This window comes from Peromyscus maniculatus, chromosome 5 (genome assembly GCF_049852395.1).
Source record: "Peromyscus maniculatus bairdii isolate BWxNUB_F1_BW_parent chromosome 5, HU_Pman_BW_mat_3.1, whole genome shotgun sequence".
NCBI classification, from domain to species: Eukaryota; Metazoa; Chordata; class Mammalia; order Rodentia; family Cricetidae; genus Peromyscus; species Peromyscus maniculatus.
The window spans coordinates 42,533,861-42,561,754 of NC_134856.1; the positions used below are offsets into that span (position 1 = coordinate 42,533,861).

Genomic DNA, 27,894 nt, shown 5'->3' on the forward strand with positions numbered 1-27,894 from the left:
ATGGGTCCCCTACCAAGCCACCTTCTTCTGGACTTCCCACCCAGCGCCAAAATTACGTTACCCAAGCAAGCAGGTGGAAGCCTCTAAACAGCATGCACCTCTGTAAAGAAGCCAACTCCCCTGGGAAGGCTAAACCAAGGCCCTGCTCCCCTCCCTCCCATTAGTAGGCCATCAAGGTAGGCCTCACCATTGCCTACCAGCCTCAGAAACAGCTGGGATTCACAGAGCTTGGCCTGTCCTGCGCTGGATGCCCTGAGCCATTCTCAAGTCTCTCCACCTAAGGGGCTCCCACTCAGTCAATCCCACCTCCAGAATTCCTGCCCATAAGCTAGGAAACTGGCTCAGTACTGACGTGCTCATCACATGAGAATGAAGACATGGGGTCAGATCCCCGTTACCCATGAAAAAATAAGGAAGATGAGTAGTATCTCTGGCCTCCTCACACATACCCATGTGCATGCACACTCACTCATATATGCACATAAGCACATAAAGATGTGTACACACATACTCCACATACTCATGCCCCCATGAAAGCAACCCCATCAGCAGAATAAGGTAGAGATAGCAGAGCTAAGGTTCTAGAAAGATCTATCCAAGGACAGGAAGGACAAGGAATCTGCCTCTCCTGTCTTTATTGCAGAGATAAGAGCAGTCAAAGAGAAAGGAAATTAAAAATGCAATCACATTTTACAAATAATATATTTATTTCCAAATCCCGAGTGATAACCAAATTACAAGCGTCTCTGCTTCTATCCTGCTACTTTACACAAGGATTAAAAAAGATTCAGTCGCAGCAAGTTGCTCATACACCAAGTGTCCTGGAGACAGGCTATGAGGATGCGATGGCCCAGCCACCTCCTGCTGCTCAAGCAGCTGCTTATTCACTCTGCAGTCCGTTCCTGCCAAGCCCTGCATCAGGGATGCTTCTTCCTGTGGCAGAGCCTGACTCAGCAGGAACTGCCCCAGACTAGATGAACACACAGATGAGAGGCTGTGTCCACGTCCTTAGAGCACTTTGGCTGGAGAGCTCGGAGCTCAGTCCCTGGCTGCCGTCTTCTGGACAGCCCAGTTCACAGTCCAAAGCGGGCTGGTGTGCGACGAGGTGTCATGGGCTCCCCCTGCTCCTTCCGACCTGGAGTGTAGATCTTTGTGGACCTGGACACACAGAAAGAGGAGGTGGGAAACAATGCTTCTCCCTGAGCAGGGGTCCAACAGGACCAAAGGCCTCGAGGCCTTGCTGTTTCTGACCCGACGCACAGCAGCTCCAAGGCTGAAGGACCTCATCCACAGCACACTCTACACCCCCTTTGTTCTCCATCCCCAGTGAGCAGAGCAGTAAAGGAAGTCACGCCCCTCTGACATCTGTTAAGGAACATGTACAATCTGTTTTTAGACAACTCCTTTTGTGGCCCCTAGATAAGGAGATCACCACTTGGGTTTGTCCTTGTCCCCAGAGGAATTAGCCGAGTGACCAGGGCATCTCTGCTACTCACAAAGGGCCCTCAGAACACTCCTGACAGCTCATGTTCACCTGGAGTAAGATGGAGCTGGCTGGCCTGACCAAAAAGACCAGCAATGTGCTGAGAGCTGAGGCTCTGAGCCACGTGGTACCAGCCTAAACCCTGGAGAGCGGGCGGGGTGGGGGAGAGGACCAGACGATGAGTTCAACCACTGGTGGTGATGATTCAACCATCCATGCCAATGTCACAGAACCCAGTTAAAAACCATGAGCACCAAAGCTCACTGGAGTGTGCCTGAAAGTCAAATCAATGTGCCAGGGTAACGGCCCTGAGGAATGAGTCTTCACATTTAGGATCCACCCTGTCCTCCTTCCACACCCTTCTCCCTTCGGCTGATTCCGTGTTTTCAGTAATAAACCTATTCACTGAACTGTCCTGAGTCCCCGAATCACTCCAGAAAGCAGAGCACGCCCGTGGGAACCCCAGATCTAAAGAGGAAACTCACTGGTGCCGGGTGACGTGAGGACAGACCACAGTGCCCTCGCTGTCAGGTTTGCCCTAACTCCAGGCGTCACATCAGCACAGGTGCAGGAGCCCAAGGCTCTCTCCTGTCTGGGATGTTTTTTCAGTCCCCTTGCCTGACAATAAAGCTGTAAGATCCACCCCAAGACTCCAGCCCACTCCAGGCCCTGAATCTATAGAATAATGGCTAAGAACTGCAGTGGACAGTTCCACGTTGTCCAACTACCACCTCCACGTGTGACCACCCAGCACAAAGCCACCTCCCTTTAATTTCCCCTTTCAACTGAGAACTTCTCTTAAAACCGACCTAGCACCTGCCTGGCCCCGGGTGCATCTCCAAGGCCAAGCCTCACCTGACACTGCCCAGTGGACTGCGCTTCTCCTGCTCCTGCCGCCGGGCACGCAGCTGCTCCTCGGCCAGGGCCATCTCCTCCTCCATGGCAGAGGCTTCTTCTTTAGCCCGCCGACGATTCTCCTAGAAAAAGGCAAAGGAGACTGGTTGCAGAGGCTGCATCTGCTTGGGGCCTGTGTTTCTCTACGTCCCAGCACCAAGGGCACCTGGCCTTCTGCAGCTCGGGACTTTTGCAAAATACTCAAGATAGACACTGGATAATTCAGTCCTAGCCAGTCGCCCCTCAGCACTCCACACAAGCCAGTAAGTACTGACACTCTTCTCGAGTGCATGCGTGCACATGTGTACACATATGTGGCTGCATGAACCACGCACAAGCCAAAGGGGGATGGTGTTGTTGGTTGTTCGCCACGTTATTCCCTTGAAACAGGGTCCCTCACCGAGTCTCAAGTTCACCAAGGCTAGCCTTCAGCTAGGCTGGCCTTGGGGCTCCAGGCCCCACCTGTCTCTGACCCCCAGCAATGGGGTTGCAGATGTGCGTGGCTATTCCCAGCTTTTTTATGAGTGCTAGGGATTTGAACCCCAGTCCCCATGCTTACCCAGCAGGCACTCTTACCCACTGAGCTTCCCCTCCAGCCCCAAGAACTGCCAAGGCAGCCCCAAGTCAAGGTTCCCCTTCTTCTCCAGGCAGTACTGAAGACTGAAGGCATGCTAGCGGTTCACTACTACACTACACCACAGCCCGGTCCACACGGTCTTCCAGTCAAGGTCAAAACCATGCCAGGAGCGACACGGAAATCACGGGGCTAGAAAGGAAGTTGTGTCTGTCCCAGTGTGGAGATAATTATGTGACAAAGTGGGAATGCAAAAGCAGAGCCACATTTTCCACCCCTACCCAACAGATTAAAGTGTTGTTCATTAGCAGACACCAACCCCTGGGATGGAGTCATGGGTAGAGGAGACGAACAGAGGCAAGCTGGCACAACCGGGACCACACCTGCATCTGAGCATCATCAAAACTGGGTCATGTATGCGTCATCACATGAACCAGGGCCTATCAGGCCTTTAGTTACCGAAGCATACACGACAGAGACACACGTTAGCCACCACTAAAGGAAGTGATCAGCCAAATGCACACTGTGGAACATTCCATGGGACAGATGACAATTGCTTCAGTAAATCAGTGTCATAGAGAGAAAGCAGATCCTGTACCAGAACGAAGGTATTAACGCACATAAACACCCCGGCAATGTCCCACCCCAATTCAAGTCACTCAATTGTGGGACATTATCTGAGATAAATGGGAACTCCTGGATAGGAATGGAGACTTGGGAGACACGGGAGAGCAGCTGTGAGGAGTGATACTGTCACACAAGCGACGTTGTTGAAATGAGTCCTACTCATCCCAAGTACTTAAGGATAAAAATAACAATATCTGGAGGCACACTTTACAATGTTCTGGGAGGAGGAGAAGGGTGAGCAGGGGGTGGGTTAAAAAAAATGAGCAAAATAAGACATTTCACTTTCAGAGAATGAGAGATTTAGTTAATTACAGTGATTATAGTATTTTGTCTAGTTTTATGAGTTTTTGAAGTTTTTGATTAAGTTTATAAAGTAAAAAACTCCCAGCTGACCAACCAACCAGAAGAGTGCAGAATACCAGACAGGCAGGCTGGCTAGGTCGCAGCTTTTACACTTGGGGAGAGAGGTGAGGGGTCAGACGGTAACAAGCCTTTTACAGCAGGCAGAAGGAAACTCTTGCCCACAGGCAAACAGCACCCGCCTGGAAGCACAGGGCCCTTACCTGCCGAGATTTGCCTGCCTGCTTCACACTGTAGAACATCGGGCCCAGCTCCGCCAGCCACTCTCCATCCACAGCGGTCACACACTGCATGTACTCCTGTGGGCAGAAAAGCAACAGGGTAGAGGTCACAGGGGAGCCATGTCCTTCCCAGCATGATTTCACGATGACGAGTCACGTGAGAAGGGTCCCACTGCTAGTCCTGTGAGGCTGGAAAATGCAAGGGACACTGGAATTGTCATCCCTTCTCCACCCACAATCCCCTATGCTTGAGGAACAGCCCTCAGCATCCAACAGGAAAGCCCAGGCATGCAGAAAGCCCCTCCGATGGCACCAGCAGGGGGCGATCCTCTGGCACAGCTGAGGCCGCTGTACTCCTACACGTTAACCTGATAATATTCCCACAAGAACCCCAGCTGAAGAGCAGCCTGAAAGGCCCTGCAGAAAAAAACAGGTGTCTCAGGTCTCCAGAGCTCTATTCAAGACAGAAGAGGGTTGCAAAGCCCTAGCTCCAGTCAGTGGGCCCCAAAACTGGAACTCCTCGGGCAAGACTCACCTTGGTGGTCATGACCAGCTCATGATACACAATGTAGTCGGGGGTGTAGCCCATTCCAAAGAGGGAGCTGGTGGGGTGTAAGTGGCAGGGCATCCCTGTGCGGATGTTCACATACTCCCCAATCCCCTAGAAGAGAAAACAGGTGGCCACATCACCAACACCGTCTTGACACAAGCTACAACCTGCATGAGAAAGGACTTTGCCTGCACACAGGTGTCAAAAGGGGCCAGAGCTCTGTGGCTCCTCGGCTCACCTTGAGCTTGGCTGCCTGGTGGAAATAGGCAGCACAGATACACTTTCTGACAATGTCCCAGTCAGTACCACACGAGGCCAGGCTCATCCGCTGCTGCACCATGATATCCTTGAGCTGGGCCCTTACCTCCCGAACCTAGAACAGGACACAGACAAGACAGGATGGAGCCCTCCCCTCCACCATACCACCCCTTCCTCCAGACTGTGCCCCTCTGGGCTGCTGCCCCACCTTCCGCATGGCCTTGGCATGGATGAAATGGTCATTGCACCAGATGGTCGAGTAGTTATTGTTCTTCCACTGCAGGTAGACATTCAGGTAGGTCAGATGGTCACTTTCCGGGACAGCAAACTTCTCCCGGATTTGATCGCTCTCCTCCTCTCTGCCCTAGGGAAAGAAACAGGGACCTTTAAATATAGGCACAGGGAGGCCAGACCCATAGTGCATATCCCAAGGTTCTCACACTAGACCTGACAACATGTCAATATGCCCAACAATACAAAATAAAAATAACTTCTAATAAAATAAACTAAAACCTTAGGTCTCAGGCAGAACCATACTAAGAGATCAAAGATGGTCTTGCAAATTTCCAGAACACTGTGAGGACCACTGAGGCAGCCCTCCCACCTCCTCCACTTCTCCCTATGAGAAGACAGCAAAGGCAGCATCTCCATGCCCGGAACACACAGGATCAAATGATCCCTCGAGCCCTCTGGGGAGAGAAGCCGCCTTCCTACCTTGGGCCTGTAGAAGATGGCAGGGACTGAAAGCATGGAGACGATGAGCAGGATCTCAGAGCTGCAGCCCATGTCACATGACACGATGAGCATCTTGGAGAGAGCCGGGTCCAGTGGGAACTCCACCATCAGGCGCCCCGTGGAAGTGAGACCACCTACAGCGGAAACAAAGGCAGAAATGCAGTGTACAGAGGATGAAAGCGAGCAGCGGGCCAGTCCCTCGAGGCCCCAGCAGCTCCCGGCCATGCACCTGTGTTATCCAGGGCTCCGAGGATCCAGAGCTGATACATGGAGTTGAGCATGTTGTCCTCTGGGGGCGGGTCCATGAAGTGGAACTGCAGCAGGTCCTGCACCCCCAGGGACTTGAGCAGGAGCACTACATTGGCAAGGTTGGTCCTCTGGATCTCAGGCACGGTGGTGGTCAGGAGCTCGTTCTTGTAAGCACTCTGTGTGTAGAGTCTGCCAGGGAGAAGCCAATGACTGGGCTGTACCTGCCCCAGGCTGGCCTGCCGGCCTCTCCCATGACTGGCTACACTCAGGAACCACACAGCAGAACACCGAATATACTATTCAAGAGCCTCATCCTAACAGTCAACAAGTCCTACGAGCAGGGACCTGCGCCACCCACTTCTATCTGCTCAACCCGTCTTCTAACCCTGGCTCTTCCGCTGGAGCCTCCTATATGCCTGGGGGAGCCAAAGTGCCTAAGCCTAGAATTACAGCAAGGTTTACTGTCTTAACATCTCTATGTATTTGCTGGATTTCTAGTGAATGCATTCTTCTTTTTCAGTCATAAAAACAGAGGAGAAAAAGTAATCAGGCAAGTGAAAAAGCATCACCATTTACTCAGACCCAGCCTCTGGAGTGGGCCTGCTGTCTTTGCTGCTGTTCGCTGCAGGTCCCTTCCTACAGAACTGTCTCAGGGCAGAAACCCCTGGGAAGACTGCTTCCACTCATCGGCACCACCCAGTGGCAGCTCTAAGGAGGGCCAGCACCAGAGAAGGGTCCAGGGTTCTGGTCCGTAGTCCCAGCACTGCCCTAAGAAGCAGGCTAGCACAGGGCTCCTACCTGAAACACTGACCTGGGCCCGTCCTGCCAGCTCTCCCTGACCGCTGGTTGGCGTTGGCCTGGCTGATGGGGTAAATCTGCAGAGCATCCATGCCAATCCTGGGGTTGAAGACCTAGTAGGGTACACAAAAGAACTGATTAAGGACAGAGTGAGGGGAAAGAAAAGTAGCCCTGAGACAAAGAAAGACAAACCCCGCTACTACTCACCACAGAGAAGTGTCTTAGCAACTCAACTGGCTGTCATTTTAGAGCCAGGAGACTCAAGAAAGTCTCCATCGATACCGGCTCTGTGACCACTACAGAGTTGCTTCAATTATCTATACCATCAAGCTACCACAAGGATTAGCTGAACCAAACACGTGGCAAGATCAGGGCTCACTGTTAACCAACACCGCTGCCACTCTCTTGTGCACCTAACGGGGTGGACCAGGGCCTGACTTAGAGCCTCTGTGCTGAATTCACTCTGGGTGAGGACCCAGAGTCCAACCTCCTGTATCACTCCTTACCTTTAACTTGCAGTAGCCAGAGTCGATAACAAACATGATGCCATCAACAGTCAGAGATGTCTCAGCAATGTTGGTAGCAACGATACACTTCCGGACGCCATCTGGAGCCTAGGGCCAACCAATCAGGACATGCAGGAAGAGAGTTGAGTCTTCAGGAAAGAAAGACTGAACAAGCAAAAGCCCACTCCCCACCTGCTCTTGCCCTCCTCTGTAGGACACCAAAGGTCCCCATCACACCTTCTGGAAGATTTTGGCCTGGAGGTCAGAAGGCAACTGGGAGTAGATGGGCAGCACAGCCAAGGCAGGCGCATTCTCCAGCTCTTCCAGGTGTTCCACAATCTGGTCAGAGGTCACCTAAGGCACAGGAAGAAGTCATGAGACCCTGGAGGCCCAAACTCTCATGCACAGGTTTCACCCATCTGCCCCAGTGGGGGCCAAAGCACGCACCTCAATGTCCTCTTGGCCAGGCATGAAGATAAGGATGTCTCCAGGGGCCCCAGACAGGTGTACCTGCAAGGACTGTTTCACCGCAGCCTCCACATAATCTTCCTGTGGGGTCTGCAACACCAACAGAGGGCAGTGAGAGGGTACAATGGCAGCACAGGCCAGCAACCCCCAGAGGACACACAGCTTTGTCACCTGTCTGGACTGCAGAACTGGATGAGGCTGATTGCTGTGGCCCTTACAATTAGAGCTGGTCTCTCCCTAGGCCCCTGACTTCAGAAACAAGGACATAAAGCCTTCCTCAGAGCACAGGGCTATGTCCACCGGATCTCTGGAGCCGCAGGCTGCCCCATTTGCCCCATGGCACTGACTACGTCTTCCCCAGCTCCGCACCCCACCTCCTCCAGCTGCCTTTTCCGAGCACGCCAAAGGACAGGGGGCTCTGTACCTTGCTGAAGAGGATGTCAACAGGGAAGGTACGCCCTGGGATGTGGAAGATGGGGACATTCCCAAAGAAGGCAGCAAATTTCTCTGCATCCATAGTAGCTGATGTGACGATGAGCTTCAGGTCTGAGCGCCGAGCCACGACCTACGAGAAGGGGTCAACAGAGGCGCCTGTGGGCGTGGGCCTACAGCCTCAGCTTGTTACCACAGAGAAAGCAGAAGCCAAAGCTGGGAAAGCTGTGCACTAGGTTTATCAACCCTGGACTGAATGATGGAACCATGAACCACAAGTCACTCAGCTGAGTAAGAAAAGACACCAGCAGGACTGAGCAGGCGACCTGGGACCTTCAGAGGAACTCACCTGGAGCACCTCAGCCACAGAAGGAACAGACCCCAGAGCTCTTACCTCCCGGAGCAGCCCAAAGAGCACGTCGGTGTTGAGGGACCGTTCATGGGCCTCATCCATGATGATGGCACTGTAATGATCCAGATCAGCCTCCCGGAGGGACTCTCGGAGCAGGATCCCATCAGTCATGTATTTGATCAAGGTGTTTTCAGAAGTGCAGTCTTCAAAGCGAATGGCATAACCCACCTGGGGGCAGAGACACAGCTCAGAAAGCAGCCACTACTAACTCACGGTGAGCCCCCTCGGACTGGGGTCCAGCCTAAGCAGACCACAGCCTCCAGCACAAATGGCAGAAGCTATCAGGAAAAGGCTACATGGCTCAGACCTCATGCCCACTCACCTCTTCTCCAAGGTTTCCCCCCATCTCTTCGCTGACTCTCTTGGCCACTGACATGGCAGCCACACGCCGGGGCTGGGTGCAGCCAATCATCCCATAGTCCGTGTAGCCGTCTTCATGCAAGTACTGGGTCAGCTGAGTGGTCTTGCCGCTCCCTGTCTCCCCAACCACGATCACAATGCTGTTATCTCTACAAGGAAGAGCAAGCAAAGCACTGAGCAGCCTGAGTGGAAAGCCACTCTCGAGAAAACTCCCCAAGAAGCCTTAAGAAGTCTTTGCTGCCACTGGTAAAGCCTAGCTTCACCAAAAGCCAGCCTCTTAAGAAACTACAACCTGAAATGTCTGGACACAGCCACGTTGAACCTGAAGCACTAAAGGAAGTAAGGTCACATCACTTCATGCAGCATACCCTAAGCCAATCCACTGGGAAAACACTATTTCCCTTGCCCACGAGACGCCCCTCCCTGGGCCACGGAGCCTCCGGACATTACCTGATGATGGTGAGGAGTTCCTGCTGTACAGCAAAGATGGGCAGGTACTGCCTCTGCTCCAAGATGGACTTCTTCTTTGCAAACTCACTGCTGGCCTCACTTTTCTCCTTCATGTGATCTGCAAACTTCTGCTCAGTCCTGGAAAACGCAATAGCACATATGATCTCCCCACACTGTCCCTCAGGGTAAGTTAGCTGCCCTCCTTCTCGCTCCCAAGAATGTGAACAACTGCGACAAGAAGCAATCAACCTCCTAGACACCAAAGCAGCCTGGCCATCCAAGACTGCATCTCACTGGGCCTAAGGAGCAGCCAATGGCACAAGACTCCGTCACCCATCACACACAGTCCAGAGCCCTGACCAAACAGCTGACAGGGATCGGAGCAGACCTTCAAGATGGGAGGATCGCCCATCCTAAACAAAGTGTGGCCAGAAGAGGAGCTGAAATTAACCAGCAGGTCACTAATTAGACAGAAGATCCTGGGCAACCCCTTTACACAGCCACAGATCTTCCAAGTTCTGGCTACAGTAAAGGACATAGATCAGAACTCCTCCCTCCCTTAATAGGGCTCACAGTGCCAAGGCCTCACTTTCAAAGAACTGTGAGAACAGCTCACTTATATTTGTCTTGTTTCTATGTAAGTAATCAGTGTCTGATACATGGTCACACCCTAGACCATCCCACCCACCTTCCCCGAGAGTCCTTTCCTCCCTCAGCTCTGCCCCAAGCTCCTTCAAGTTTCTATTCCTAATTTCACTCAGTCTATCCGGTCACCTGACACTGAAACGTAAGGGACTAAATGACCCAGAGCCCAGCAGGGCTGACCAGTAATACCAACTTTTATTTGCGACACTTCACACAGAACTACTAGAGAACGACCAGGTCAAGATGATGTCTCCATGGGGACATGGCATTACTCCAAGGATGAGGAGAGAAAGGGGCACGTGAGTCTAGTGCCCACCCAGTGCAGGGACTCCACTAAGCAGGGACTCAACCGCTGTAAAAACCTCCATGAACAGATAACGGACTACCAAAAGAGAGAGCCTCTCGGACTTAAAAACCAGTTCCTCCAATGTACTGAAGTCCGACCGAGGAAAGAAAGCTGCCCTCCCACGTGGAACACCTCAAAGAGCAGGGAGTCCCCCACAGGACTGTCTGGGGCTGAACTCAACCACCATTTCCTCGCTGGGTGCCCTCGAGCCAAGTCCTTCACCTCCCTGACCTCAGTCTACACGACCGTCACTGCAGCAGCAATGGGGACAGCGGGAGGAGTCCCCAGGGCAGTCAGTCTACAGTCGTCTACCGTCAGCAGACAGGAGACCCGAGGGGACAACCGACCAAAACCATTGAAGACTCGGAGGCACGAGGCACACTTTTGAGCACACTTGCTGCTGGCCAGCCGACCCACCTGTAGTCCACTTTCCCATCTTCTGTCACAGCCTCATCCGGCTCTTCCTCTTTTTTGACACCCATGATGTCTCCTAGTTTGGTCCCTGCCAGTTCCCAGTGCTTGTGCTGAGCCTGAAGAAGACAAGAGGAGGGAAGTCGCGCATCCTCTGCTAAGAACAACGCCGGTGGGGAGCAGGCGTCATCTGGCAGACAGGAAATCCCACAAGGCACTGGTAGCACCAAGCCACACATCTCTAGCCTCCAGCGCCCGGCACCAGGCCCCGTGGTCGCCTAAACTAAGGACCGAGTAGAGCACAGTACCCTCCTTGGGCTGCTTCTCGATTCACACAAGCACGTCCTCTGACTGCCGGTGGGATCGCCGTGCAGTCTTGAGTTTTAACAGGACTGAGAAAAGAGCCGCGTGGCCCTCAGCCCGAGCGGCAGGGTACCAACCTTTCTCCGCTCCTTCTGTTCCCTGTGTTTGCGGACGGTCTGGCTGCCTTTCCGAGCGATGATGGCCAGGTCTGAGGTGGCATCCTTCACTGGGATTACAGGCTCTGGCTGCAGGCATAGGGGAGGAAGAGAAATTCCCCACCGGTCACTAACGTCGACCAGACGGCCTGCTGTTCACAGGCCCTGTAAAGAGTCACTAGCCCCTGGACTCGGCACATGACTGCACCCAGCCCTTCCTTCCATCCTCCCAGTGCTCTCCAGTGCTGTCCAACTTCCAAGTCCCTGGCCCCAGAAAGAAGCCTACCTGCTTGGTGAAGACGATGCGCCCATCCAGGAAAGGAGGCACCAGGTTGTGCACCATCAGATGCACCTTGGCCGCGTTGTCCTCTTCAAAGTCCTCGTCCACCTCCAGCCGATGGACCACCCCACTGGTGAGCATTCGGTTCGTCTCCCAGCGCTCATTATCCTGTGGGGACACAGGGAGCCACATTCAGCCTGCAACTAAGAGAGATCTCGAAAGGCTAACTGGCAAGTCCACACGTGACAGAGTCTTAATGGACCCACACCCTGTGGTGTCCTTAGACAGAAGTCACCACCAAAGCTGAGGCACTTGCAGCCCTTTTTCCCAAGAGGCAGCTAGGGACCAAGCCTGACAGATACCAAAATACACCCAGAGGCAGGCATCACCATGCCGCTCTCCCCACAGACCCTTCTCAGAGTGTGGCAGAAGAGAAGCAGGAGCCAGGTAGGTGTTCTAAGCTACCCAAAGCTTCCCGCTCCTGCTCCTGCTCCTGGGGTATATCTGACCCGGCCCTGTCTGTAAACAGCCAGCTGTCTGGTGTCGTCACGTGGCACGGGGAGACTCCTCCCACACGCCCGGCCCCCGCGGCAGCCTCACCTCATTGATCTGTCTGCGCTGGGCTGAAATGCGCTTCTGCTTCTGCTTGTGCAGGTGCTGCTCCCGCCGCCTCACATAGTCCTCGGACGAGTAGGCCAGGGGGTTGTGGAACTCATCGTAGCCCTCGTCCATCATGTACCAGTCCCGGTCCGCTTGCTGCAGAGGAGGAGACAAAGCATGAGGACAGGGACAGGCCACAGCAGCTGGTGAGAAGTCCATGAACACCAGCAGCAGCCTGTGGTCAGCACAAGAGACCTGGAGAAGGCCAGGAGGAGACCAGGCAGCTCTGACTTGACAGGGCAGGCTGCCATGCCAGCACCACTCACATTTACCCCAGAGGTCCCACCCCAGGCGTCATGTCTGACTGGCTGCATCAGTACAAAAGCTTCGCTGTGCAGCTCGTCTCTCAAAGTCCAGCGCTCTGAACGGAACAGCAGGCCTGCTGGCGGGCCTCAGAGCCCTTGGCTCTGACACCTCCTCTCCCCACCCCCGTAGGGACAGTCACCCCCACTTCCTGTCCGCCCTCCTGACGCCCCTTTACCCGCTGGTCATCCTCCCACTGCTGCCGCTCCTCCTCCGTGTCAAAGGAGATCCCCTCTTCCCCGTCCTCTCGTCTCCCTAAAGGAAGCAGAGGGCAGGGTCAGTCCACAACTCCAGCTGACCGGGACCAGAACTGCAAAACTGCTCGCTTGAGTGCGGCCTCCACTCAGCCTCCCCCACCCACCTCATCCCCACCCTCCAAACCCTCCACCCTGACCAATCAGTTTTTCTGCTCCTGCCTTCCAGGCCTTACCTCGGCCCCTGGAAAGACGTGGGGTGGACCCCAAGTGTCTTCTGTCGTCAGCCCACTCGTTGTACTTGTAGGAAGGGGTTGGCAGAGGTGTGTCATCTGAGTACTTGCTCCTCACAGTCCTGGGAAATGTCGAGGTCAGCTGTCACTAAGCTGAACTATGTCCCCAGCTGCAGCAACTCTCCCTGGCCACATCCCTCTCACCACCGGCCCTGGCTGCCCCACCCATCCATCACCTGTCTCGATCGCGAGTGGATGGCCGATGGCTCCGCTCAGAGTCCCGATAGGAAGGGGTTGGGGAGGGTGATTCCCACTGAGAGCGTCTTGAAGAACCATAGCCGCTGTCCTCCTCTTCCCAGGTGGACCTTGAAGGGGTGGCTGCATCTGGGGCCAAGGAGACATCCACAGTAAACATCCCATGTCAATGAGACATGACTTCAGACAGCATAACTCTATGTAGTTGACACTGCCTCAAACTTACAATCCTCCTGCCTCAGCTTCCAAAGTGCTGGATTATAGGCATAAACCACCATACCTAGTTTCCCAACTTATTTCTTAATTACATGTATTTATTTAACTGTGTGTGTTCATGCGCATGCATGTGCCAAGCACAAATGCAGCGGTCAGATGACCATTCTCAGGAGTCAGCTCTCCTTCCTCATGTGGGTCCTGGTAAATAACTCAGATCACGAGGCTTGGCAGCAAGGCTTCTCCAGGGCCATCGTGACAGCCCTTACTTATTTCCCTATTTCACAACCTTGTACTTACTTACTATAGATAAGATAGTGATGACAATTTTTAAAGAGACTGAATTAAATAGTCCAGCTTTCACTGTTTAACACAACACTGAAGGAATCAGTTTCTCTCTGCAAACCTCTTCATCTTAAAACAAATAGTTTGAAAAACCTGCCTTGTGGCAAACAGCCCATACCCCCAGGAAGCACATCCACCCAAGAGGGACAGGGCCACACCCACCTTGCTCAGGTCCCCTAACTCAGAGGGTCACACTGAAATCCAACTCGCTGCCTGGCAACACAGCTGACCACCGCTCATTCCGCCCTCTAGGCCCCTGAGCCCTCACCAGCCACCAGAGGACAGCTGAGAATACCTTTTGGCCGATGTCGAGGGCTCTCTGGCTCATTTCTTCTGCTGCTGCGCTCTGAGCCTCCATCTCGCTCTGATCTGCTGCTGTGCCTACTTCTGTCCCGGTCATCTGTGAGAGCCACATGAGGGGGTTAAAAATGGCTACCTCATACTAACACGCACCCATGTGCACTGGGCAGAAAGCACAAGCCTCGCCCACTCACACAGGTGTACTCCACCACACACTCCCATGATCTGTGGGCTGAAACACACACTCACATTCTCTCAATGGATAGAAAGGGTCAAACTCACACAACAGCTACTTTCCAACAAGAACCACAAGTGGACAGTTACGTGTCTATCATCAAGAGTTTTGTGGTATAGCAGACCTCAGCTACAGACAATGCTGGTCCAGGCCAGTCTCACTTAGTTCCACAATCTGTCCTTTCTCCATCACCAACGCCACTGTAAACTCTGGTTTCTTAAGTAGGTCACCCATCATTTCCTTTATCCCCAGTTTTCACAATAAAACAGGAACCACATACACAAGCAAAGCAGCTGTACTACAGGCCATTAATGAGCATTACTGTACACGTTCTCACAAGAGGAAAAGAATGGCTTGCTGGTTCAAATGCTAATGGGCAGCAGGACAGGTGACGGGCAGTTTACCTCTGTCTCTCTTGCGGTCATAGTCTCGATCCCGAGATTTCTCCTTCTTCCGATCCTTTTCTTCTTTGGATGAGGCATAGACACCATGCTCCCTCCGATCCCGCTCTCTCTGCCGACTGCGTTCCCAAAATTCCTCACTCACACCCCCAGGGTGGGACGGTGTCTCTACCCGAGCAGATCGGTAATGCCTGAAACAGGGAGATGAGCTGGGAAAGGCCCCTTCATGGAAGAAAACACTTCCCTCTACCTCAGGGTATGCCAACAAGCAATATGTCCTCTCCCATGCATCTTCCTGGTGCTGAGGGCTTGTACATGGCACGAACCTAGGCATTTAAACTCCATCATCCACTTCTAGGATGCCTTTGAATTTTCCCCACAAATCCTAACCAATTCCTATCTGCCACCAGTATTATAGAACCACAATAAAATCAAAAAGCTCTTACATGTCTTAGGAACTGAGATAAACCTGGGCTAGTATTTCCTGGCCACCAACGTTTACCCTCTTTCCTTACCTGTCTTTCCGGCCACTTCGGCCAGCCTGCTCATCACCCTCCTCCTCGGCCTCCTTCTGATCATCCTTGCTCTCCTCCCAGTCTTTGTAAGAAGAGACTCGGGACTTTTTCTTGTCATTCCCATCATCCTTCTCCTCTCGCTCCCTCCGTTTCAGGGAAGCCAGTAAGTCCAGTCCCAGCAGTGAAGGGCGGGGAGCAGGGGCTTTGAAGACATGCTGCTCACTGGCCGCACTTTTGGTCTTGCAAATAAGACCACCAACCTGAGAGTCCAGATCGGTGCCTTCCAACCGATGGATGGAGGTATCCTCACCAGTGTCCTCCATCACAGGCTCTGATTTCTCTGGAAGGAAGGCAAACCATTAGAACTGGACATAAGAAAACTCAGCTCTGCTGTACCCCAGAATAACTAGTACATTTGAGTGGCTAGCCCACCTCCCTACAGTGAGCCCAGGACATCTTCTGCTATCAGAGAGAGAAAGAGAGTGTGTGTCCATGCAGGTACACATGCACTGTGTGCACATGAGGCCAGGGGTCATTATCAGGTGTGTTTTTCAGCTGCTCCCTTACTTCCTTTTTGAGACAGGGTCTCTCAATAAACTGGGAGCTAATTCAGCCAAAGCTAGCTGGTCAGTAAGCTCCTGGGATCTGCCTGTCTGTGCCTCTTCAGCACACATGTGCCTCTACTCGTGGCTTTCCCGTGGGTTTTGGGGATCAAAACTTGGGTCCTCATGATTGTGAGAAAGCACTTCACCAACTGAACCATCTCCTAGCCCCTTTGGCTACTTTCGCAGACTTTCCCAACAAATCACTGACAATCTCAAAAAGGTTCCCAGTTCCCACCCCAACATACATGAAAGACACAGACACAAGACACACAGACACACACACACACACATACACACACACACACACACACACACACACACACACACACACACACACACAGCAAATGCTAGGATCAAGAGGGTATCATCCAGACATGAATAAACCTCAGTAAGGGCTTCTTACTGGAATACTATAAAGGAAGTATAGGGGAAACCAGATGTAAATCAGAAACCTCAATTAAAATCCAGGTTCTGGAGCTGGGCATGGTGATACACACCTGTGATCTTAGCACTTGGGAGGCTGAGGCTCCAGAGGATGGCAAGTTTGAAGCTAGTGTGAGATACATGGTAAGTTTCATAGCAGCGAGACTATTTAGTGAGATATTCATTCATTCATACCCACCACCTTCGCTCACATATGTGTTCCTCCACCCATTATCTAATGTAGTCTCCTGCAATTTCACCCTTCTACAGAATACACTTTCTCCCACTTAAGAGTCAGAATAACCATCTCTAAGATCCCCCATCACATCCTCCAAACACCAAACAAACATGTGAACTGCAGCAGCACATCCCTCTCTAATAACAGACATTAAAAAAGCAAAAAACAAAAACAGGCTCTTGTTATTTTCTGCTTCTGTGAAAGTAAGCAGCTGCCTTGGTTAGCTATTACTTCTCCATCTGTGAAACAGCAATCACTTTTACTTTATACAATCCACAGAACCACTCTGAGACCAAACATCTGTATATGACCCACAGTTGTTTCATCAATGTCATTATTACATATTTGATATTATGCTCCTGTATACTGACTAGTTTCCTTACTAATTTTTTATATACATTCTTCTACCCGCCCATCCCCGTCCCCTTTAAACCACAGGTTCTATAGGGCAGAGGTGTAAGGCCATAATTTTACCATCCATATTCTACACATTTGGTGAGCTTTGCTGTGATCAGTAGTGTTTTGTGGGAAAGGGGAAAAAAAAAAAAAAAAGGTGCCCCATAGCAGGGAAAATCTCTTGAATAACAATGTGTTCACCAAACTTACTTAGGAGAAATATTAAGTTAGGAAATGGCATTTCAGCAAAGTGTTTAAGAGACTGTAAGATCTCCCAGTTGGTCAGCTGATAACACACTCATCTTTACCTAACACCACCTGCTTATAAGCATGAACCTATAGATAATTATTCTCATTCCAATTAAGATGTACCGCTGGCCGGGCGTTGGTGGCGCACGCCTTTAATCCCAGCACTCGGGAGGCAGAGCCAGGCGGATCTCTGTGAGTTCGAGGCCAGCCTGAGCTACCAAGTGAGTTCCAGGAAAAGGCGCAAAGCTACACGGAGAAACCCTGTCTCGAAAAACCAAAAAAAAAAAAAAAAAAAGATGTACCTCTGGAATCTAGACTTCTTTTGCCATATTCTAATTAACATGCATCGCTCTACCAAAGAGGACTGCAAACATAACTGGGATGAAGAAATGAGAGTTTCATTTGGAAATTTCATCAGGTGGAACAAAGAAGAAAGTTACTCTATATACACATGAGGAAATCTAGACAGGAAGGCTGAGACACACAGGCTCTCAGCAGTTACCTGAATGATGACCTATGTCCTAAAATGTCATCTGTACGCAAGCGAGAGGCTGTCTGTCTTGTTAATTGCTATAGCCCCAAAATGGCAAATTAAAAGTCTGATTTTTTTAAGTAAATGAATAAATATAACTTATTAAAAGGGAACAAGACTCAAACATTTCTCTGGACAGCAAGAAGTTATCCACAGCACAGGACAAGGAAGGACTTAACTGGCCGCTCAAAATAGCAATTTTGGAATTCCAGGGCCAGATTATGGAGACAGATCGGTGGCAAAGAGGCCACAACGGACTTCTTGGGCAGCAATCGCTTACTTCATGTATCCTTGAGTCAATGGCTGTTCTCAACAATACCGATTTAAAAAAACAAAAATTCGCCGGGCGTTGGTGGCGCACGCCTTTAATCCCAGCACTCGGGAGGCAGAGCCAGGAGGATCTCTTGTGAGTTCGAGGCCAGCCTGGGCTACCAAGTGAGCTCCAGGAAAGGCGCAAAGCTACACAGAGAAACCCTGTCTCGAAAAACCAAAAAAAAAAAAAAAATTCCCTGTCCTTTGGAGCTAACATGCTACCTATAGATTACCCACCAGACGTAGTAGAGACATTTCTATGAGAAAGGAGGAAGGCACCAGGAGCCCTATCCAGGCTTCCCAGCTACCCGGTAACCGGTTAGGGTAGTCCTAGACGCGGGAGGGCGCAGGGCGGCTCCCTCGATCTCAAACACCGGGATGTGACCAGAACAGGGACAAAGTCCGGGGTAGGCTGGATGTCCGAGACCACTCAAGTGAGGAGAGAAAGTTGGCTGACAAGGACAAGAGGAACTCTTCAAACCAGGGCCCAAAACCTACGCCGCGAACCGACCGAGGCCGCCTGGAGCCGCCATGGCGGCCGAAGGACAGATCTGGAAAGAGGAAGAGACCCTCACCTCACCAAGCACAGCTCTCGGGACCTTCTGCCCCTGATTTGGGGACGCCAGCGCGGCCACTGCTCGGTCTGACGGTCTCAAAGAGGCAAATTCTGCTGTTTGAAAGCGGCCATCATGGTCCCATAATGCCCTGCGCGGGGTCCTCTATCCGTCCAAAAATACCATCGAGAGCAGCCCAGAAACCGAGGGTTCCTGGACGCCAGAGCGAAACAACGTGAACACGCCTTCAAAGCCGCAGCGTCTTCCTCTGGGCCCCAAGTCTCCTCGCGACCAATCGTACTTAGCGTGAGAGTGGACACCCCGCCTCTGGCCTGTGGGCGTGAGAGGGACGGCAGAACGAGGGCGGTCATATTTACTAAGGGCGGAAGTGACATGACTTCCGGTCGGGGCAGCGCAAAGTGGGCGAGAACTACAATAATGTCGTTTGTGCTGATTGGCTATTGCCGGGGGCGCGCGGTGACACGTTCGTTTTCTGCGTCCATGTCTCTCACTTCCGCTTGTAAGGGTTTGCAGGCCAAAGAAGCGTTTCTAAGCACCAGCCCAGGTTAGTTGGGGTTAAGGTCCTTTCCCGGGTTGGGACTGAGGAAGGAGACAGTTGTGCCCTGGCGACCCCGTGAAGGAGTCCGGGGTTGCTGACAGGTGGTTTGAAGTGTCCTCCCTGGCACCTGTGGACCAGGAGTAACCCAACCCCCGGCATCTTGTAAAAACACATGCGCGGGGTATTTTGCAAAGTAGACATGTCTGCCCTGACGTAAATAAAAGTTACCTACCTAGCATGGTGGTGAAGATTGCCACAAATTCACAGCCAACCTGGGCTACTAAGTAGTGAGACGCTTACTGTAAATAATAATAATAGTAATAATAAAAATAATAATCACCTACCTGTTCATGTTCAGATATGTCCTTTGATGGTATCTTGGGATATTTATTTCCATTTTCCTTTGTAAATATTATATATTAAATGTTTACAAAAAGCAGAATCAGACTTTACATACTGGTTCATAACTTTTTTCAATGACAGTGTAAGACAGATCTCAGGGCCGGGCGGTGGTGGCGCACGCCTTTGATCCCAGCACTCAGGAGGCAGAGGCAGGCGGATCTCTGTGAGTTCGAGGCCAGCCTGGGCTACAGAGTGAGATCCAGGACAGGCACCAAAGCTACAGAGAAACCCTGTCTCAAAAAACAAAAAAAAAAAAAGATAGATCACAGGACTACTATTATCAATATCCTGTTGATGGACATTTTGGCTGTTTGCAGCTTTTGCCATGATAAATGTGTTGACTAGCCTGTGAACATAAGTCTGTGTCTTTGCTCATATTCTCAAAATAGAGCTGTTGTGTAAAGAATATGCCAGTTTTCTTTCCAAAGAGGTTTTGTCTGAGCTCCAGCATTCCTGCCTGCCCCTTCCTTCACTCTCTTGCCACTGTGTGTTACTGTCTTATTTAATGTTTGTCAACTTTTTTTTTTAACTCTTGAACAGAAAGTTTATTAAGAGCAAAAAGGGCACCTCACCTTAGTTTAGAAGAATTCCATGTGCAGTCCTCCTTTGGTCTTTACAGGGAATCAGTCCCAGGAGACCCCGGTGAGAGCAAACCAAGGATGTGTAGGTCCCTTATATAATACAGTACTTTTGCACACAACCAGTGCACATCCTCCCAAAACTCCCATGTCTAGATTGCTTGTGATACGGTCTACAATGCCAATGCTGTTACATTATAATGTTTGTCAACTTTATGCATTTCTTAAATATGCCTTTAATTCGCTGTTCTTTGTCTGCTTGCAAAACTGGACTTTCCAAATGTATTTAGTGTTCATTCTTTTATGATTCTCGTTTATATCCTTCATGTGGACATTGTCTTAGATATGGTCTCAGTTTCCTACTCCTTCCAACATTTGTCCAGTACCACGTGGGGCCTCTCTGTTGACCACACACCTTTCCCTTCCTCTTTTTATTAGTAGCACAGGAATTTGCTTGAATTCTAACAAAAGAGACATTATGTCTCAGCTGCCACCCACTTTGGTCTTTTTTTTGGGGGGGATGAATTTTTTTTTTTTTTTGAGACAGTGTTTCTCAGTGTAGCTTTGGACCCTGCCCTGGAACTCACTCTGTAGCCCAGGCTGGCCTCGAACTCACAGAGATCTGCCTGCCTCTGCCTCCCGAGTGCTGGGATTAAAGGCGTGCGCCACCGCCGCCGCCACCGCCGCCGCCCAGCCCCCACTTTGTTCTTTTTGAGACAAGGTCTCAGGCTGGCTTGCCACTCACTGAATAGGCTAGGCTGACTGGCCAGAAAAACCCCAGGAATCTGCCTGACCCAAGCTCCCATGTACTGAGATCATAAGCATATGCTCACACACCAGGCTTCTGTTAACATGGATTCTGGGAATCAAACTCAATCCTCACAACTGCCAGGCAAGCACTTTACCAACTATGCCATCTTCCCAGCCCCAGTTGATACCTGAAATGTAATTTTTGATGAAAGGGGTGAAAGAATTCAGGCTTCATAGCATTAACAAACCCGGAAACTGAATCCCAAGTGTCTAATCTCTCGGTCACGTCTCCTGTGGATGCCCTCAATAATGGCTCTTCAGTCAGAGCACTCCTCAGATAGGAAGTTTCTTCCATAATATTAGGAGCTAGATTAGCAATTTTGTAGCACAAATTCTAGCCTTTGTCTTATAGCTAGAAGTGTAACAGAACAAACTAGTCTATAGAATAAGAAGCCCAGCACCAAAAAGAGGCAAAGAGAAGATCCAATTAGGCCACTCTATCAACATCTTTTGATTCACTTATTTAATTGTGACTTCCACACACTTTTTTGTTGGTGGAGTTTTCCAAGACAGGGTTTCACTAGGTAGCCCTGGCTGTCTTGGAATTCACTCTGCAGACCAGGCTAGCCTAGAACTCAGAGATCTGCCTGCCTGTGCCTCCTGAGTGCTGGGGTCAAAGGTGTTCACAACCACCGCCTAGCTCCACACGCTTAAAATTGATCTGTTTGCCATGTGATAAAATGCACCTAGGAAGACTCCTTAAGCCAGGGACTGAGAAAATACTAACGTCCATCATGAAGGACCAAGGAAGTATGGTCTGCATGTGAAATGGTGTGCTACTGTTAGAGAATCCGGAAGTTTTCTATGTAGGGCTGTGGGAGTCTCATTAAATGTTAGATTTAAAACAATGTGAAGTGCAGGGAGATGGGTGAGTCACGTACTGAGCCTCTGCTGTTCCCCCTCTGTGGCCACTCCTCTTCCTCTAGACTGCAGAGATCAGCAAGCTTGTCTGCCTCAGCACTTCCCATAAGTCCTGCTTCCATATAGAGTCAGGCAGTGGTGTGTGTGTGGGGGGGGATAGCAGCAACCTTTAGCTGCAGCCCAGCCTCTCCTTGTGCGGCTGCCTCCCTACCCAGCTGCCCACGGCTCCGCAGGACCATTGAGTGGGGACAGCGCTCGGCAGTTACAGGCTTCACCTTGTCTTCCTGTTCTGTTCTAACTAAATCTCCAGTCCCCACATCTGAGGGTGTCGTCTCTTATTTGCTGGACCACTGGCTTATCATACAATCTCTCTCTTGTGTAAACGGGGTGGGGGAATACAGAAATGTGTATATGTTCTTCTGCTATGGTAAATAATTTCTCATGTGCTTCTAAGAGAAATTACTGAAAGCAGTTACCTGGTGTACATGAAGTTCTGGAAGCTGGGCCCAGGGATGCCAGGTGAGGGGTGGGGACTCTTCACTAAACAAGGCTTCCTGAAATGTTTCTTTTTAAATCACCTGAACGCATGGCTGATGCCAAGTGGCGTTGTTTTGTTCTGTACATTAGGACTCAGGCGATTCATCGAAACGGCCTGTAAACATTGCAGAATTGGTAGTGCAGGCTAACGCTGGAGTCTCTCAGGATGAGCTTCCTCTTGCCCAAACTGACTAGCAAGAAAGAAGTGGACCAGGCCATCAAAAGCACTGCGGAGAAGGTGTTGGTTCTCAGGTTCGGGAGGGATGAGGACCCTGTCTGTCTGCAGCTGGATGATATTGTAAGTGAATTTTTAAATGAACAGTTTTAATTGAAAATTCAGGCAGTGGGAGAGCAGGAAATGTCAACACCAAGTGTCTGAACATTGTCCTTTCAACAGTCACATACGGAACTGCAGAAACCCCTCCAGGGTGTACAAGTTGTGAAGTGGGGTCTGAACTGTTTCCCCGTCTGCCAAAGCTTTACTGTCTACTGCTCCTAGAATGGCCTGGTAGAGAGGTCAAGTTTCACAGCATGTCTTCACACTCAAATTAGTAAAGAGGGAAATTAGGAGGTAGAGTCACTATTTTTTTTTTTCTTGTCTCTGTTTATCATGGAGATGGAACCAAGGACTGACATCTCTTCCCACCCATCTCTATTGCAGCAGTCACCTGTGGGGACCAAATGTAAGGGTAGCGTTATGTAATTAAAGTGAATGTGTGGGGCTGGTGACATGGCTCAGCGGGGGAGTGTTTGCTGCACAAGAAGTCCAACCTGGGTTCAATCTGTGGAACCCACAGTGGAGGGTGAGAACTGAATCCTGAAAAGTTGTCCTCTGATGTCCATGTACACCCACACTCACACATGGGTCACACACACACACACACACACACACACACACACACACACACACACACACAAACACCAGTCAATAAGTAAGAACGATATATTAACCTGGAAAAAGATGATCAGAAATGTATACTTATAGCTATGGGAAAGAGTATAGATTTTAGGCTAGAAGTATAGCTCAGGAACAGTTACCTCTTGTGTATGAGGCCCTGATTTCAACCCCCAATATCAACAAAACAAATATATAGATTGATTGGTTCTGAAACCAAGCCTCCAAAGTTGAGATCCTACCCCTGCTGCTTAGGGTTGTGTCCTATAATTACCTCCTCTACCTCAGCTTAGTCATCTGTAAAATGGGGATGCTAAGTGCACAGCTCATGCACTAACTGTTAAGTAGGTTAACAAGTGCAAAGCACTGAGGACAGTTAGCCCATGGGAGGTGGCACCAGGCACTTCTCTACTTTTCATTCCTAGGAGGAAAGAGTGGGGAGAGTCAGCATCTATGTGAGTGTTCCTGAGTTGTTGCATGTGGGTATGTCAGGATCTATAGTTTTTGTTTTGAAGTACCGAGCATTGAAACTAGACCTCATGCTCTAGCACTGAGCTCTGCTCCCAGCTCTCTTTAAGTAAGTACAGATTTCTTTCTTGAAAATAATCACACATGAGCCCATGGGATGGCTCAGCAGGTAAGGGCTCTTGCCACTAAGATGGAGAGACCTGACCCCAGCAAATTGTCCTCTGGCTTCTACACATGCACTGTAACACATATACCTGTCCTACCCCAACCCCCATCCCCCTGCACACACACAAATAAATAAAACTTAAAAAAAAAAAAAAAAAAAAAAAAAACTTAGTCTCAAAAAAAGCAAGAATCGGCCGGGCGGTGGTGGCGCACGCCTTTAATCCCAGCACTCGGGAGGCAGAGCCAGGCGGATCTCTGTGAGTTCGAGGCCAGCCTGGGCTACCAAGTGAGCTCCAGGAAAGGCGCAAAGCTACGCAGAGAAACCCTGTCTCGAAAAATCAAAAAAAAAAAAAAAAAAAGCAAGAATCAAACATCAACAAAACCAAAGAAAATATTTTCCCCAACATGTCTTAGTTACTTCTCTATTGCTGTGGCAAGACCCCATAACCAAGACAACTTATACAAGAAAGAGGTTATTTGGGGCTCATAGTTTTATAGGGTTGGAATCTATGACCATCATGGCAGGGAGCATGGCAGCAGGCAGGCAGACATGCTAGAGAAGTAGCTGAGAGCTCACATCTTAACATAAGCAAAAGACATAGAAAGCTAACTGGGAACAGTATGGGCTTTTGAAACCTCAAAGCCTGCCCATGATGACTCATCTCCAACAAGGCCACACCTCCTAATCCTTCTCAAACAGTTCTGCCAACTGGGAACCCAAGTATTCAAATATATAAGCCCATGGGGGTCATTCTTATTCAAAAAACCACACAGTGCCTTCTCCTGACCCTATCAACAGGGACCCACCCTCTGAACAGTAATAATATGTCTAGCTGGGCATAGCAGTGTACACTTTTAATCCCAGCACTTGGGAGGCAGAGACAGGTAGACCTTTGTGAGTTCAAGGCCAACCTGGTCTACATAGCAAGTTCCAGTGTTGTATCTTATGAGGAATTCAAATGGGCTTCATTCTTGGTTCAGGTATTTTCTCAAACAAAATTTTTCTCAAAAATAAATAAATAAATAAATAAATGAATAAATAAATAAATAAATGTTATAGTAAGTTTCACATACGGTATTATAGTACGTTTCACAAAAGAAGCATCATGCACCTGGCATCCATCTTGTCGTTCACAGCTCTCGAAGACTTCTGCCGACTTAAGTAAAATGGCTGCTATTTACCTGGTAGACGTGGACCACACGCCAGTCTACACGCAGTACTTTGACATCAGCTACATTCCATCTACTGTGTTTTTCTTCAATGGGCAGCACATGAAAGTGGACTATGGGTAAGTTAAGTTGACTCTACAGTCTGGAACGTTGGTTCCATCAAGGCAGGTTCAGGAGCTCACTTACTTTTCTGTTGGCTCCAAGTCTGGCTAAGTGAGTACTGTCTCCTTATTTGATGCTTTCTATTTTTTATGAAACTTTAGTGCAAAATGTGAGTTTTCAAGTATGATTAGCAAATTTTAATTTCTAACTTAAATATGAAAAAAATAGTATAGCTTTTGAAGTACTGACTAACCATCCTTAGGTATAGAAAATGTAGAATATCTATATTAGATAGTAGCTGAGCGTAGAATATAAAATTTACCAAAAAAAAAAAAAATATCCATTGCAAGAAAATCCCTGGTTCCTAAGCTTTGGGGGGTGGTAGTTGGCATTTACAAAAGAAGCATTCCTGCCAGGAAGACACACTTCTTTCTTGCAAGTGTCTTCTGCCACTCAGAGAATTTTGAAGTCATTCTTCAAAAAGGCCTGTCAAAATAAGTCACGTGATATATTCTAATGCCCTCCCCTCCATCCTGTTCACACCCCTATCTGAGTACCGTTGGCTGTGTCTAGGATTGTGGTCTCCCTCACTCTGGGGAGGTGTGTCTGCTTTCTCCTTACCTGATGGAGATGAGTTTCACACTGTTTGGAGCTGCTTATCCTCCTAGGAGTCGGTTCCTCTATTAATTTAGTACGACCTTCTTATGTGGAATGCAGGACACAATGTCAAACACCTTGTAAGTGCTTCATCTTTTAACCCAGTAATTACATTTCTAGGAGTTTAAAAGTTTATTGTAGATGCATATTTTACATCTCTGGGGCAAATAATTAGTTGTAAAATCACATTACTAAATAGTTTGTGACATGATTCTTATCTTAACAAAATAAATAGAATACGCATCCCCACGCAGAACTGGAGACGTATACATCAAAAGGTGACTTCTGACCTCACAGCTGACTTTATTTCTCTTTTAAATTTTTCTGCAAGCAATATACCTGATGTTTAAAATAATTTGGAAGGTTATTAATCCCCACAACTCAGCAGTGTCGGTGAGGAGAACTTGAGAGACTGGGATGAGTTAGTGGGCCTTTACAGAGACACTAAGCAAACTCTGCCTACTCTAGTATTCAGAGAACTGACTCTACATGGTAGAGATGTGGAAAGGGATGCAAAGGCCGCATCTTCCCACACCCAGACTTTGCTCACAGCCCTGCATATAGTCCTGTGTACCGTACCTGGGGAAAGGCAGGGCTCAGACCACAGGTGGAGAGCTTCCCAGACAAGAAGGGAGAACGAGGCCTCTGCTTGCTGCTGACCAGCAGGTCCACACACTGGAAAGCTCTGACCATGGTTATTTCCCTCTGTGCTGCAGGTCTCCCGATCACACTAAGTTTGTGGGAAGCTTCAAAACCAAACAAGACTTCATGGATTTGATTGAAGTCATCTACCGGGGAGCGATGAGGGGGAAACTTATTGTCCAGAGTCCTATTGATCCCAAGAATATCCCCAAATATGACCTCCTCTATCAAGACATTTAGCACACTCACAGCTGTTGAAGATGAAAGAGTCGTGACTGGAAACAGGGCCTGAACCCAGAGGGCCTGTGGTCTGGAGTCCTGCAGAGACACATTCACTGGCCCTGCAAAGCCATTTGATGTGCTGTAATCAACGGCCCCTGCACAGAAGCCCCAGTACTCCAAGAATCCGGACGCCTGAGTGTCCATTCCCTGAGAGCCTCAGAGCAGTCAGGCAACAGTGTTCGGGTGGTCTTTGTAACTTCCTTTTATCTGGACTTGTCTTTCCCCCTTAAGGTCATGCATCCTCCTAGACACTGTAAGAACAGTTTGTGCATACATGTCTATACACACACACACACACACACCCTTCCCCTTCCCCACGCCTCCATTCACTTGCCTCTTTTGCTCCTTCCTATCCCAGCTTCTCTTGAAATAATGAACATTCTGTAGTACAGGAGAGTTCTTTTGTTTTCGGAACCTTCCTGGCATGGACTGAAACCACTGCCCTAGGCGGTTCATTTACAGCTGGCAGGCTATTAAATTGGCAAGAGGAAAATGTGGCCCTTCACCATCCAGCATAGTTTAAGCTAAACAACAAGTTACTTCCTTGGGAAGTAAGGGACAGAGCTCCCCAGAAGACAGTGCCACTGCCGCTTATTTCAAGGACTCAAGACCAAAGGTATATCAGAATTGTTAAGGGGGGAAAGCCTGTGGGTTTTGCTGATTCCAGTGGCTTTTGAAGACTAGTTGACCTTCCAGGGTCCCCCTGGCCCAACCTCAGGAAACTTCTGTTTTTCTTAAACCTCATGGTGGCTGTTATCCCTGACACTCTGGAACGAGACACTAGGTCAGAGCTGGAGGTCTGTGGCCAAGCAGCCTGTGACCTGCTGGCCAGCAAGAGACTTGATACCGGCAGAGATCCAGGCTTGTGGCAGCCTGGTCACCTCGGGGCCAGCCCTATAGTCAGCTGCGTCTTTCTAAGCTTGTCCGTCCCGGAAATGTGAAATGGGACCCGATTCTAGTGGCTGTGGCACAGGAAGAAGGTTGTCGGGGTTTTTCATGTCCTCCACTTACAGCCGAGAACACTTCAGGGACGGGAAAAGAGTTCTTTCCCACCCCCTCCTTATGATTCATGGGGGCTGTGGCAGCCATCTTAGGCCCACGGGATGAAAATCAGTGCACGGGGATCGTAAGGTCAGGTCTCTAATGTTCCTGAGCTCCTGGGTGAACTCGAAATCTTCCTCCACATCCTATGGAAGAATAAAATTTCTTTGTCCAACTCAACCTATCCAATAGGTCTTCTGTGCTTTGGCCTGAGTGCTCAGGTGCCAGCAAAATCTCAGAACCCA

General features: G+C 49.8%; 2 protein-coding genes across 4 annotated transcripts; one reads left to right on the forward strand and one right to left on the reverse strand.

The window, feature by feature from the left end:
- Positions 1-688: 688 nt before the first annotated feature.
- Positions 689-18,641, reverse strand: Dhx38 (DEAH-box helicase 38). 2 transcript variants are annotated; one of them, XM_006974127.4, is made up of 27 exons: positions 18,502-18,641; positions 15,172-15,511; positions 14,660-14,847; positions 14,016-14,120; positions 13,144-13,291; positions 12,911-13,029; positions 12,659-12,735; positions 12,118-12,273; positions 11,524-11,685; positions 11,220-11,327; positions 10,786-10,898; positions 9,378-9,515; positions 8,890-9,076; positions 8,550-8,735; positions 8,148-8,288; positions 7,703-7,813; positions 7,493-7,609; positions 7,256-7,363; positions 6,750-6,862; positions 5,932-6,140; positions 5,682-5,836; positions 5,176-5,331; positions 4,948-5,082; positions 4,695-4,820; positions 4,142-4,237; positions 2,339-2,460; positions 689-1,158 (listed from the first exon to the last, which is right to left on the reverse strand). In XM_006974127.4, exons 2-27 carry the CDS (start codon positions 15,492-15,494, stop codon positions 1,074-1,076), a joined length of 3,684 nt encoding a protein of 1,227 aa, XP_006974189.1. In that variant the 5' UTR covers positions 15,495-15,511; positions 18,502-18,641; the 3' UTR covers positions 689-1,073. The 2 variants fall into 2 exon arrangements, with proteins under 2 accessions (XP_006974189.1, XP_076428257.1); XM_076572142.1 differs by having other exon boundaries at positions 18,507-18,627.
- Positions 18,642-18,840: 199 nt separating this feature from the next.
- Txnl4b (thioredoxin like 4B) lies at positions 18,841-27,829 on the forward strand. Of its 2 annotated transcripts, XM_042277673.2 has the most exons (5): positions 18,996-19,045; positions 22,145-22,209; positions 22,318-22,525; positions 24,893-25,044; positions 26,401-27,829. In XM_042277673.2, exons 3-5 carry the CDS (start codon positions 22,394-22,396, stop codon positions 26,564-26,566), a joined length of 450 nt encoding a protein of 149 aa, XP_042133607.1. In that variant the 5' UTR covers positions 18,996-19,045; positions 22,145-22,209; positions 22,318-22,393; the 3' UTR covers positions 26,567-27,829. The 2 variants fall into 2 exon arrangements, with proteins under 2 accessions (XP_006974190.1, XP_042133607.1); XM_006974128.4 differs by lacking the exon at positions 22,145-22,209 and having other exon boundaries at positions 18,841-19,045.
- Positions 27,830-27,894: the final 65 nt, after the last annotated feature.

Bases quoted from the DNA above. Each gene is read 5' to 3' on its own strand.
- Dhx38 (XM_006974127.4), bottom strand. From the start codon at position 15,494: ATGGAGGACACTGGTGAGGATACCTCCATCCATCGGTTGGAAGGCACC. The intron at 5,837-5,931 runs GTGCATGGCCGG...TTTCCGCTGTAG, and splicing joins CGGAGCCCTGGATAACACAG to GTGGTCTCACTTCCACGGGG. The intron at 2,461-4,141 runs GTAAGGGCCCTG...GCCTTTTTCTAG, and splicing joins AGGCAGGCAAATCTCGGCAG to GAGAATCGTCGGCGGGCTAA.
- Txnl4b (XM_006974128.4), top strand. From the start codon at position 22,394: ATGAGCTTCCTCTTGCCCAAACTGACTAGCAAGAAAGAAGTGGACCAG. The intron at 22,526-24,892 runs GTAAGTGAATTT...TGTCGTTCACAG, and splicing joins GTCTGCAGCTGGATGATATT to CTCTCGAAGACTTCTGCCGA. The intron at 25,045-26,400 runs GTAAGTTAAGTT...TCTGTGCTGCAG, and splicing joins CACATGAAAGTGGACTATGG to GTCTCCCGATCACACTAAGT.